At 43.9% G+C, this 14051-nt stretch overlaps 1 protein-coding gene across 3 annotated transcripts in view; it reads left to right on the top strand.

Annotated features, from left to right (window-relative positions):
• Jph1 (junctophilin 1) overlaps positions 1-14051 on the top strand; it is an 81634-nt gene that overhangs the window by 65641 nt on the left and 1942 nt on the right. For all 3 annotated transcript variants that reach the window (XM_050132436.1, XM_050132439.1, XM_050132437.1), the window contains exons 4-5: positions 7199-7836; positions 13890-13985. In XM_050132436.1, the coding sequence (XP_049988393.1) occupies positions 7199-7836; positions 13890-13970 (719 nt within the window). In that variant the 3' untranslated portion in view covers positions 13971-13985. The remainder of the gene's footprint in view (positions 1-7198; positions 7837-13889; positions 13986-14051) is intronic.

Consider the following 14051-nt stretch of genomic DNA (forward strand, 5'->3'; position numbering starts at 1 on the left):
AGAAATCTGGTATTATGTAGTCAATTAAATTGCAAGATAAAAACAGACCCTTATAGGGATATTAAATTCTCAAAGCGCTAAGTTCTAACCCCCAAATCACCCTCTTAGGTGTGTGTTGCATACACATGGAGAAAGCTAAATTAGAATCAGTGTGAAAGAATAGTGATTAACCCGATAAGAATTTGGGAAGAGCTTGGCCCTCTAAAGGCTTAACTTGCAAATGAGCCATAATATTGCTGAGAACAGTCAGGAGGCCTCCGTGATAGCACAGTTTTAAGGAGCTCCCTGTGGCATGGCTGGGTGTATGAAAACATCTAAAGAATCAGTCAGCATAGGAAGTATAGAAGCAGATTGAGTCTCAGAGGCAAACCCTGGATTGTCCATGCAGACCCTGTCTAGAGCCTGGGCCAGAGCTTGAACTAGTGCAGCTGCTTTGACAAGGATGTTTTGATTATGGGGCAGAAGGCAGGGAACCATAGCCAAGAGGCACTGGCTTCATTGTTCTCACTGAGGGAATAGATGCCTCAGGCTAGCTCACCTGATGCCACTACACAGTCAATTCTCATATTTCATATTTTGATAAGATTTTGTCATCTCCTATTCCTCATCCTGATTTCACAGTGACTAGGAAGTCATGAAGCTCTGCCCTCGGGAGTGACATATACTGATGGTATCAATAGTATTCGCGTAGCTTATGTGACCTTCATACTCCCCACTGTAAATGAACGAATTGGGCTTACAGTGCGGCATATATGTCATAAAGGGTTTCGTCAGTGTGCTAAGAAATCAAGTTCCTAACTCAGGAGGGCTGTGCTATGAGTCTTGAGGGTGATCAGGAAGAAGCAGAAGAGACCAGAGACTGGGGACAACTGAGAAGCTGTATACCTGGCTCTCCGTTCCCACTATCTGAATTGCTTTAGGTCATGATTGGGGGAGTGTAATATGTGCATGTGTTTGTCAGCAATGGCTAGAGACTGATAGCAGATAGCTCCCCCATCACTCGCCACCTTCTTTTTGGAGACACGGGCTCTCACTGAACCCGGGACTCCTAAACTTGGCAAGACTAGCTGACGAGTAAGCTCCGAGGATCCACCTGTCTCTTCCTTCCCAGTGCTAGGCTCACAGGCCTAAGCCACCACACCCAGTTTTTTATATGGATGTTAGAGATCCGAATTCAGGTTCTTGAACATGAGTGGCAAGCCCTTGAGTCATTTCCACAGCTGCTTCCATAAATACCCTCATCTCATTTTTAATTCCAAGTCAGATTAAGTAAGGCATAGATTTTTTTTTTTTTTTTTTTTTTTTTTTTTTTTTTTTTTTTGCCTTCATCAGCAAGCCTGAGAAGGAGTTAAATGAATTGAAACCCTGTGTTGGACTGTGGTAAATTTATGACTTGGAGCCCTCTTGGGAGAACGTCAGCCTGCGTCCCTAGGCAGCATCCTCAAGAAGCTTTGTCTCCTTGTGTTGAGTGTGTGTTCACACACAGCACCCCTGATTATTTACAATGAAAGAGAAGCCTGTGTGTACATGACTGCGTGTTAACTGTGCTTGCATTTCTCATGACTTAGAAGTCAACGCATTCTTCGTTATGAAAGGCCCGCACCAGTCACTCACATGTCACTGTTTTGGTTAAGTAAAGGGAGGCACCCAGGAATAGATGGCGTCTGAGCAGCTCACCTTCCAAACCTTAAATCCTAAGTACCTTTTTGTTTTCCCATGAAGACGGGAAACTGAGCAGCCCGCTAGTGGACGTGCAAGTGGTGATGGCCGAGCCTTCGGGTTGTCCTGACCACACACTCCTGCATGTTCAGTTTCCAAGACGTATCTTGTGTGACAGCTACTTGCAGGGTGTCAGGGTGGACATCCTCGGCTCACAGCTGAGAACACTGAGTGTGGTCACAGACAGTGCGGTACTGTTGTTGAGGGGGCTGCAAGGTCCTATAGGGAAAACAGCGTTCTTCCCACCGGTGATGTCAACTCTTTAGAATCTTCCAGTATGGTCATGTTTTCCTGATTGGCAGCCTTGAGAAAATGATTGGTTTCTCTTGAATGATTCCTATTGCTGCAGCTAAGCTTTGGCAGGGGCCTTGCCCGTGTAGACATTGGTTTGGGGCTGGTCTTGGTGGTGCTTCTTCTGCTCACAGGCAGCCCAGCGAGGCTCAGTTCTAAAGTTCAAACTGGATTCCCTGCGGCCACCATCTGCCAGTGTGCCACCTGTGAGGACTCACCTTTCCACAATGTGAGTGGCATGGCAGACTCACGTGAGGAATGCTGTGGACTAGGTGACTTTTCCCTTGAACCCTCAAGGGGGTGAAAATCTCTCAGGACTCATAGATTCTGCCTATAAAACCATGACTGCCAATTCCCACTGCCAAACTCTCAACATTTAGTACAGTTTCCCTCTCTGGCAATAATGGCTGGCCCTGGTCGTGAGCCGCCGCCACTCACCAGCTTTGTGTAGCTGGCATTAGTCCGTAACACACATCACACAAAGCGGGCAGCAGGCACAGCATGTACTTTCCAAGAGAAAAGAGTCCAGGGGACACCTCTGTCCACTGTATTGCATTTACTGTCTTGTTTAAAATGAGCAAGAGCTCTGGAAAGATCTAGTTGTGTATCCTCACGTTTGGCCAGTTCTCACATGACGGTGCCGTGTTGGAACCGTTTCCCATGTAGATGTAGCCATGTAAGGCGGGCATGATGTAGAGGCCTGTTCGATACCCATAATTTTTGCATGCGTTCAGTCACTTGTAGCTGGTATGTAGAACCACCTGGAACACACAAATCCAAATGTCTATGCTCAGATTTCTGCTTTCCATTACACTGAGACCTCTGGGATGTCTGATAGACCACGCGAGTGTAGGAACCACTGTGGGACTGCAGCGATGTGTTCCTTGAGCAGTCCTTTTCCAATGCACAGAGCTAGGCAGTTTTAATCTGAGCACTGGTGCCCAATGTGTTTCCACCATTCTGCTAAGTCGTTAAACGCAGCAGGTTTTCAGCAACACCAGCAGCCCAGGTGATAGACACAGCTCAACATCTCTGAAAAGTTTTAGAGTAGTCTCAAGGGGCCATGCTAGACACACCTTTCCTAGTACTCCCGAGACAGCGGTCTGAAGAAACAGTAGGCAGGCTTCTATAGGGGACAGATGGGACTTGTTCGGTTTCTGGGAGTTAATTCAGGAAGTACACTCAGTGTAGTCCACATTTTGAATTTCACGGTTATTGCAGCTTCCTCAACCTAACCTCCTAATAAGATTCATAGGTATCAATTCAGTATAAATGTAAAGAATGTTGCATTTTTTGTTTTTGCTTTTTAAGTGTTTATAAAAAGCATTTGAAAATATGTTCATATTCAAATGTTTTATATGTACGTGTATATATATGTGGATATATGTATATATACATCCATATATTATACACACTCAAACTAAAGTATATAACTTTAAGTGTGGTCTTGGACCAGTATTGCTAAATGGGCCAAGTTTCTCCCCCAATAAACAGTCTCTTGCAGCTGTGGATGTTGGCACCACCCCATCCTCCATGGGGAGTCATTTTGCTAGGATGTATCAGGGAACTCCCTTGTCTACTTCTGATCAGATCAGCTGCCTGTGACACATGAAAGTGTATCAGTGGTCCCTGAGAGAAATCCAGTCCTTAAGGGCAGTGTCACAGCCTCACACCTTCCAAACGAAGCCTGTACTTCTTGACACCTTTACTTCTCAAAGTCGAGTGACTCTTGGTGTTTTCCTTCCATCTTTTAGAATGTGTAACTGATGCTTGCCAGTGTCTCTTGTATCTTCCACTCTTTCTTGTATGTATATGTAAGTTAAATGCTAATAGGCCTTATTATTAAAATAGGCCTTAATTTTGATATCAAGATATTGGCAAGTTTTCTTTTTGTAAGTATAAGTTTCTGCTTATCTGTTGGGTTGAAGTCCTAAGTACTTAGTCATTTGTATAATCCGTTCCGTGTTGTGTAGATTAAATTAGAACTGTTGGCTCCAAGAATCTTGACTATTGTAATTATCCTTGCACGGTGCATTCACTACGGTGCCTATAATGGTATGTTCAGGAATGCTATAAAATCGAGTCGCAGTGAAGCCCAAGTAAAAACAAGTTTAGTGACACTGAATAGAAGGATGGAGGGTTGGCAAAGGGAAAAATAGGTAGGGTGCAAGAGTCAGGCTGGCTCAGAGCAGAGATCACAGAGGAGGAGGGCCTGTAAAACTACAGATGCAGTAGAATTATAAAAGGTTTCTCCGTGCAGGACAAGTACAGGTGAGCTTGTAGGGTTATAGTTCTGCATACAGCGTGAGGCCCTGGGCTCAGTACTCAGCAACTAAAATAAACAAATCAGGAGTCTGTCAATGGAGAATGGTATTGCTTGTGCCCAGGCTGCTTGTGCTCCCTGTAGAGCAACAGGGACACCAAGGATGAATTCAGAAACAAAGACGTGGCCTTTTGCATGGTTAGTCACCCCGTTTCCTCATTCAGTGAAATGCTTTTCTAGACCAGGAACTTGTTCCCCTTCCCACTTAAATAGGAGAATTAGAACTGCCAGGCATAGTGGTGCACACCATTGATCCCAGCACTCAAAAGAGGGGGCAAGGAGGTCTGCATAGTGACCTCCAGGCCACCAGGGCTTCATAGTAAGACTGTGTCTCCAACAGAAAAGAAAAGAAGGTACTTACCAAATTCAAAAAAGAAATCGCAATCGTTGGCAAGTTTAGGAATAATTGAAGGCTGAGGGTTGGGTTTATCTTCTGCAGAGTGGAAGTTAAATTGTTATGACGACTGAATCCATCCGCAAGGGTACATTCTCAGAAAGTCTCACCAATGTGAGCCCAAAAGTGTCCTGAACAAGGGGGACACCAGTAGACATGCCAAACTGGATGGAGAAAGCCCAGGAGGCCTCACCCCTACACAGAGAACTACAGGTAACTGAAGAAGGCTGGGAATAGGTCCTCCCCAGGGAAGAGCACTGCGATTGGTTGTTCAGTGCCACAGTCAGCCCTGAAACATAAACACAAGGAACATTATACAGACTTAACAGCTCTCAATCTAACCATACTTAGGGATATATACATATGTGTATGAAATAACAATTTGTGGAAAAAAGAGGCCACGAGTTTGAAGGAGCCTAGAGACAGGTATATGGGAGGGCTCAGAGGGAGGAAAAGGAAAGCAGAAATGTTGTGATTATAATCTCAAAAAAATTAAAAAGAAAAAAATGCCATCTTACATGCGGCATTGTGCTTTATCGTAAAGGATCCCAGGAGCTGTGTGACCTGGTTTCTCAGCAATCCGAGCTGTTTCCACATCAGGAGAATGGGGATAATAGTTACTTCCTGTGACTTGGACAAGGCTTTACATTTTAAGGAAAAACAAAATTAAAAAAAAACTATAAGATAAATAGCAACCATATCACTATGATTTGCTAACTCAGGGAAGAACACGTCGAAGTGTAAATGTGTATTTTAATGATAAGGATAATTTGTCTTCGGCCCCTTTGTGTGTCTTTGGTTGGTTGGGAATGAGATGGGGTTAGACACAGGGAGGGAATGAAAGTGAAGTATTGACAAGAGCTGGTTGACTCGCTGGGCAAACCAGGGGCTCTGGTTTCTCTCCTACTAATGTGTGAACGTGTGTCACCTCCCGCCCATTTACGAGAAGATGGCAGGTCCACTGAGTGTGCCTTTGACTTCACTTCGTGAGATTTAGAGTGGTAGCACATGTCGTGGTTATGGGAAGGGCCAAGAACTGACACGCTCAGAAGGAAGCCAGTGCAGTTGAGAGCTGTCTGGACTCCCTAGCTGCCCCCACACACACACCTTCGGCATCAGTAAGCTCTTACAGCCTGTGCCATTATGCCGCACACACAATTATTTCATGGGGTGTTCAATATAAAGAAAAAGTGGAGCCGGGCAGTGGTGGTGCAGACCTTTAATCCCAGCACTCAGGAGGCAGAGGCAGGCGGCACTCTAGTTCGAGGCCAGCCTGGTCTACAGAGTGAGGGCAGCCAAGGCTACACAGAGAAACCCTGTCTCAAATACCAAAAGAAAGAAAAGAAAGGAGAGAGAGAAAGAGAGAGAGAGACGGAAGGAAGGAAGGAAGGAAGGAAGGAAGGAAGGAAGGAAGGAAGGAAAGAAAGAAAGAAAGAAAGAAAGAAAGAAAGAAAGAAAGAAAGAAAGAAAGAAAGAGTAGGGCTGGGTTTTTATAAAATTTGTGTGTGGGGTGTGTGTGTGTGTGTGTGTGTGTGTGTGTGTGTGTAGACCAGTATCATGTCATCCCTCAGGTACCATGCACCACCTTTTGGGACAAGGTCTTACTAGTACCAGGGGCTCACCAGTTAGGCGAAGCCAAGCCTCAGGAGCCAGTCTGTCTATCATAACTCTCTGGTGCTGGGACTATAGGTTCACACAGCCACACCCAGCTTTTGTGATGTTAGTTCTGATGGCTTGAACCTAGGTCTTCATGCTTTCGTAGCAAACACTTTATCTGTTGAGGCATTTCTCTAGTCTCTACTTTCAAAAATAAATAATTTTGAATTGATTTTTTAAAAAAAAAAGTATTATAAATGTTCCTGAAGTATATTTTACAAAATGCTACACAAAACCTGAACGTGTAGAGCCAGAGATGACCGTCTTGTCATGGACACTGCCGGTAACATGTCCCTGCTGTGAATGGACTACACGGAAGTTATTCTAAAGAATAAAGGCCGAGCTTGTTCCTGACCAGAAGGTTGTAGTCATGGTTAAAAATTCCTCTCAGCAGGCTCTCCCTGCACAGTGCAGATCCCTTTAGACTTCCGATCACACGAAAGGAAGTTTATTTCTTTATTCGAGTTCATGCTGTCTGTATTTTCATTATACAGCTTAGCAGTCCTGCCAACATGAGTTCTGCTCTACACCAAGCACCACGCTCTTCCAGTAAGAAATGATAGCAGTATTAGACAAGTCTAAGATGTTCTACCTCTTACGGATGTCAGTAAACTCTAAAATAGTGACAAGTTTTATCTTGAAAGTGCTTTTCAGCAATAATCTTTTCCTTAGACACTGAAAAGTGCTCACACCTTCTAAATACCTTTAAAAGGAGGGGCCTTGATCTCCATTAGCAAAACAATAGCCATCCAGATTGTAGACCTTTACAACTTACTTTTTTATCGCCTTCCTTTCCTTTCTCTTCTCATTTCCAGGCCCTGATTATATCAAACAAAGATTTCAGGAGGGGGTAGACGTTAAAGAAAATCCAGAAGAGAAGGTACCAGAAAAGCCGCCATCCCCAAAGGAATCCCCGCATTTTTATCGCAAGGGCACCACACCCCCCAGGTCCCCTGAAGCAAGTCCCAAACAGAGCCACTCCCCCCAGCCTTCCTCCCCAAAACCCATGAAGAAACAAAACCCCGGCTCAGGGGCAAGACTCAGTCAAGAGAAAAGGAGCATGACTGAGGAGCAGGTGACAGCCATTGTCAATAAGCCCTTGACATCAAAGGCTCCTTCAAAGGAACTCGGAGCAACCAAGTTCTCTGGCCGCCATCACGTCCCCAACCCCAGCAACGGGGAGCTGCACTCTCAGTATCACGGCTACTATGTGAAACTGAACACGCCTCAGCATCCTCCAGAAGATGGGGAAAATGACGGTGGAGCCAGCCAGTCTTCTTCAGCATTGGTACACAGGCCGTCGGCTAACAAGTGGAGTCCCCCTAAATCTGTGACAAAATCAGTTGCCAAAGAAAGCAAAGCTGAGCCAAAAGCCAAGAAGTCTGAACTTGCTATACCAAAGAACCCAGCAAGCAGTGATTCCTGCCCTTCTTCAGAAAAAGAAGTCAATTCAGTAAGTCTCGCCAGAGCCCTTCCCTTGGGTGGTTGAGGGAGCAGTGTGGGGTGGGTGGTTTTACATCTTAACAACAGCCAAGGTGACAAAGGTTCACTGGATTGTTAGAGCAGAGTAGAAGATGTTTATAACTCAAGATAGCAGTGTTCTCTGGGCAGGAATCCTGAGCCTACTCAGCCACCCACTGTAGAGAATTCAGATTGGTCCAGCCCAGGATGGTCTCAGAGTTAGCAAGCATTTATGAGCATGTCTTGGCAAAGTTCATAATCACCTATTCAGTGGCCCCTAGAAGAGAAACATGGCCACTGCCCACAGCCAGTGCCTCTCTGCGTAGCAGCTAGGAGCTCTGAGTCTTCCTTTGGCCCTTTACACAGGAGCAGCACTCGCAACCGTTGGAAATTCTTATAAATGTGCGGCCTGTATTTTGCTTAATTAGCCTGGCTCTGCAATAAGAACACTTTTCTTCCCAAATAAGAATTTTTTTATAACAGCGTAATTACTTTATAACTTTCTCCGGGTGTAGTATTCCCAGACTCAGCAGTCTGATAGATACTAGTCTTTGTTGATGTGTCTTGGCCAGTAAGATTTGTGTTATTGATAAATGACTACTACATGTTTTTGACATGAAATGGATTTGGTGAGAACTATATGGAGCTGAGATTTTTATCATGTTCTGTAGAATTTATGGGATCTGAATTATTTTAGAATCCTTTTTAAAGTGACTGATTTAAATAAATTAATGTATTAGCTTAGTCCTATATGCCTCTGGGTGTTCAGGTTCACTGTGAAATACACAGAAAGTAAGACATGGCCTCTTGATGGGTACTAGCAGTTTCAAAAACATGTATACAGAAGTTTAAGCTGGAATCCTGGCCAAGTAGATAGATTATAGACTAGCCATCAGTTTCTTAGTTGTGTTTCATTTGTTCATAGGGTTAAAAAATTAAAATTCACCTTTCAAATGAACTTATGTTAATTTTTGCTTATATATATATATAATATTGATTTTTTTTCATTCTTCACTTTTTCATTAGTTAAATATAATCAGATCGCGCTAGACTAATAACTTCCTAAGAGTCAAGTTCTGTGGAAATAAATGGCTTTTAAGACAGACCAATGTAGGACATTTGAGTATTTAGCAAGCATTTATTTTTTAAAAATGTTCAAACAGTGATACACCTCATTATCTGATTGTATAATTCTACCACTGCTGATTCATTGCATGAAACAATGACTTCTCCGACATGCAACATGAATATTTATGAATTGGGCTTCATGGATATACCATTTGCCTGATTAGCAAGGGGCAAATCGGAACAGTGTCATTTCATCAATGTTACATCTTGCCTGTCCAGTAGGACATTTAATTTCTCAAATGCCACAGTGGAAACATGTGCCCAACATCTCCCTCATCAATCTGTGATGAGGAAAAAATATTGCTACTACCTATAAACCTTTCTCTATAGCAGTGTTTGTAAATGCACTACCGCTGTATTTAGAAAGAGCATAGGTTTTACTGATGTGTTCAATCTACTGGTTCATGAAGTAAGCCATGCAACGTCCAACTCAGGCTCACTGATCAAAACCCAAGCTACATACATATGAGATGGCCTTAGCAGCCCTGCATCTCCCTTAAACTGTAGGCTGCCCTGTGAATAACCATCAGATCTGGAAGGCAAGATGGACTTGGCCCTTGGTGTGAAAATGCTGCCTTCCGAATAGCATCCGGAAGCCGTCCTTCATTTCTAGTGCCAGCCCTCGTCTGGAGTTAGGAAGTGACGCATCACTATTAGAGTCGTCAGTGAATGGCCACTGAACTAACAGAGTGCTGCCTGCTCTTCTGAGAAACCGAGAGCACTGTACAAGTTCAGAGTTTATACTGAGCAGTTTGAAATTCACAGAAATACCCACACAAAAGCAGGCATGTAGAGCATGCCCATATTAAAGCAGCCAGTACTTTTGGTGAGCAGCTGGGGAAATTGCTATGTTCTTAATGCAGTACTGGGCAGAGTGAATGTTCGAGGGCCATTATTATTATCATTATCAACAACATACTGGCTGAAATATAAATAGTTAATAAATGGTTCAGTACATTCCATTTCTCCATGTTCACCTTGGAAATGTAGAAAATCTTCGGGAACATAGACTAACACTTAGAAGGAATTAATGACTTAACAAACATAGAAAGTAGGAGGTAGTCTCCTGCAGGAGTTGCAGCCCTCCCGAAGAAACTTGTGGCCCCTGCACAGTCAACTTGAGCCGGGCATCGTCTCATATTTTACATCCTCTGTTTTATTTTCCTAACTGCCTGAAGGTTTCGTCTGATCTGTGCTTAGCGTCTGTGCTGCACCTGCCGCAGTCAGTCTGGGCAAACAGGACTGAGCTTCCCTTCATTCTGCTATTTTAAGCCACCACTGGCCACCACAGCCGTATTTATGGGACTTCACTGTAAAGCTTTTCGCCCAGTGTCCTGCCTAAGGTGTCTGGAGAAAACCAAGGTTGCGGCTTGGTAGCTGCTACTTAAACACAGCATGCTAGGTTTTCGTTTTCACCCGGCTGCTGCTGCTAGAGTCTCCATTGCTGGTCTACTCTCATCTTTGCTGAGTCAGCTTTTAAAATTGCTTCCTAAGTGGAGCTCTATTGGTAGGCTAACTATACCTGAGTATTAGTGAGTGCATACACAGGAAAAAATATGTGTGTGTTCAGTAGGAAATACAAATGTATTTTTCATTCTAGATAAAGCATTTATTCTTATTCTTTGATGCCAAATTACAAGTACAATGCGATGTGGGCCAAACTTTGCAGAAAAATAGTAAATAAGTTACTAAATTCCACCAAAGACAGTCTGTCTACAAATGCCGAATACTAATCAATTCAGAAGAGTTCATGGAAACTCACAGCCCCATACCAGGGTTTGTGAACTGGGAGTTAAAGATGCGTGCACAGCTTCAGTTTGTTTTGTTTTTCCTGCTACTGGGACTGAGCATCGAGCCCAAGGCCTTCCTTGGACATACAGGCTAGGTAGGAATTCTGCCCTGCAATACACACCCAGCCCTGTCTTCAGCTTTTGATGCTGGTTTCAAAGGCACTCTGATTCTGTTTGTACTGGGTCCTCGTTAGATCCTGAACTCCATACCGTTTTGTTCTAACCCAATAGACTTTTCTTCATCCTTCATGCACCCACTATCTGTGAGAGGAATTAAATGTACTCGCCCAAAATTGAAGCAAATCCCAAGTTGTCTGCACACTTAAGAACACAGTCTAATCAAAGCATATAGTAGCCATAACATTTCTGTATTGTTTGTGCTCAAATGGGATACTGGAAGATTGCCTCCAGTATTTTGAGCTCTTACGAGTGTCTATCTCTTAAGCTTGTCCTGGTTGAGAAGTTGCATAGAATAGAACTCTTTTATTGCAGCCAGCCTCACTCTGTAGCCCAGTCTAGCCTTGAACTGATGCATTTCTCCTGCGTCAGCCTTCCAAGTGCTAAGATTTTAAGCACAAACCATCATGCCTGGCTCACCTGTTGATTGAGTAGCTGGAAGTTAGGAAGATTTTCTTCCTCTGAGAGCTGTGGGGTATAGAGGGAAATGTTGCACAGAAGAACTTCATTAGAAGTTGTGTTTTAAACTAAGGCCTGAGCTTTAGCAGAATTAGAGAAAAACAGCCTTAATCGCCCAAGTGAACAGCCTGACATTTACTTCTGGCTCTAAAGAATCCTTGGTTCATAAATAGTCTGTAAATATTCTAATACACTTATCCTCCTGAAGCCCTCTAGAATGGAACTAATAATCTCATGTGAAGAACAACTAAAAACTAAGTGATAATCTACTTAGAGATGCTTAGTCTACTGCTTGGCATTTAACTCTGTTTTTCTTCCATCTACTTGGGTCTTAAGAAGGGGGAATGACTTCTTCCTCGCAGTCCCTCCTTCACAAGGCCCTGTTTTCAGTCCCCATATACTTTACTAGCAATTCATTTGTTTTTTAATGCAGGGAGGTCACCTGTTTTGTTCCACATCCAGACCACCAGCACCTAGAGAGGTGCAGGGAGGTTGTGGGTTCTCCTTAAGCACTGGCTGCATGGGTGAAGAGGACACCCCAAGAGCCAGGCACTAGAACACAGTGAGGACCAAGTCAAATACTGTGGTGTTGAGTCTAGGTGGAACGGTAACAGTGCCACAACAGATGGCAGCAGAATGTGACACCGGGCACCCTGACCTCCCCCAGAGAGCCGTGGCCATGAGCACAGGGTAGGGATGTCCTTCAGTCAGTGATGGGTGACCTAAGCTAAGCTCTGGCCTGGAAGATGAACATTTGCCCAGACTTCCTAATTAACTGTTCAATCCTGTCGTCAGAGAAGGCACATTTGACGCCCCTGTAACCTTGTCTCAATAGAAACGTATTTATTGCACAGAGTGTAACTGCTTCCTTTTGTGTAAACTTAATTAGAACAATTCATTTTGACTTAGAGAGATGGCTCAGCAGTTCTTGCAGAAGACAGGGGTTCAGTTACTAGCACCCACACGGCAGCACATAACTACTTGTAACACCAGTAGATCCAATGACCCCTTATGGTATCTACAGGCTGAGCACACACATGGGCAGAGGAGGTGGCACGGAGGTCCTTGGGAGCTCAGGAGTGTGAAACACACAGGGTTGTCTCTTTAGTGGAGAGGTGTATCCACAGTTTTCTGCCCGGGGGCTAAGAGTGGATGTGACTGGTACCATTTGCACTATCTTGAGTGGCTGCAGCCACACTGGATCCTCCCCCAGACCCTTACCCTAAGCCTTTCTTCTCAGTTCATCTACTGAAACCATCGTTTATGGTTGCAGAAAGAGTTTTTCAATGTGGTTAAGTCGTAAGCTTTGTTGTGCATACAAGATTGAGTTCATTATCATCAGGAAACTCTTTTCCAAATTGTACTGTGCTTAAATATTCCTAAAATAAACTACTCAAGGTCAGACTCTCAAAGATTGAACTACCATTGACTGCTGAATCCTGTGGAACCAGACTGGTACTGATTCTAGTAATGTTTATCGAGATAGGACTCCACTGTTGGGTTAAGTATACTTAGTTCTACAGGGATTTGCTTATGAGTCAAGAAACAAAGAGTTAGACTTGGAAAAATAGCTTCTGGAGGTTGACGTGTTCAACTTCTCATTTGTGGTTTTAAAGGAGGGAGTAGGACCCGGAGGACGTTCTGGAAAAAAAATCAAGAGCTAAGAAAACTTCACTGCGGGCTGAGCCTATAACTCCTTTAGTAATTTAATTTCCCTAGCGTGGCAAAGGTCTGGGTTCAGTCCCTAGCACCACATAAACCAGGCCCGGTGATACACACCTGATCCCAGCACAGAGGGATGTATAGACAGGAGGATCATCACGTCACCTTCAGCTACATCATGGTTCAAGGCCAGGCTAGGATACACCAGTCCTATAAAAAAACAAATACACCTCTCTTGAGTGTTGTCCTGAATTTTTCCTTGGAGGAATAAATTCTTTGGGTTTTATTATTTTCTAACTGCCTTGATAAGGGACTGCCCTTCTCTTCTGAGTCTGCTGTACCCACAGGACAACTGTGCATCTGTGTCCCACGAGCTCCCAGCTCTCCAGAGGCCTTTCCCAGTGAGGCCACCAACCGTGTGAGATAAGTAGAGTGAGTTACAGCAGAAAAAGAAAATTTGAGATGTATTTGTGTATTCTAGAACTCACTAGACTAGGCTGACTTCGAACTCACAGACCTCTCCCTGCCTCTGCCCCCAGTGCTAAGATTAAAGGTGTGCGCTACCACACCCAACTTGAAAACACTTCTTTAACCTAGCTCAACTCTAGATTGATTTTAAGGGGAAGCTGTACAGTGAGGCCACCTAAGCGTAGCATTACTGCCTTTAGCTCACACCTTGTGGAAGGGCAGATTGTCTTTCATGCCTTAGTTTCTTCATCCATGCTCATATGCTTATATTTCTGGTACTTGGTTCTAGAAATGGGTTTGGGTAAAACAGTCATACTGAGATGGAAACACTGGGCTTGTCTTGTTCTGTTTTCTCCTTCAGGGCCCTAATTCCATCATGATTGTCCTGGTCATGTTGTTGAATATCGGGCTGGCCATTCTTTTCGTTCACTTTCTGACCTGATTGGAATTAGGAGAGGTAAGCACGAGCCTTAATTTCTATACAAAATTACAGTAGCGTTGTTTTCTCCGATTCCGATTTGCA

Source organism: Alexandromys fortis, unplaced genomic scaffold, assembly GCF_014885135.2.
Source record: "Alexandromys fortis isolate MF-2015 unplaced genomic scaffold, M_Fortis_MF-2015_v1.1 scaffold_416, whole genome shotgun sequence".
Classification (NCBI taxonomy): domain Eukaryota; kingdom Metazoa; phylum Chordata; class Mammalia; order Rodentia; family Cricetidae; genus Alexandromys; species Alexandromys fortis.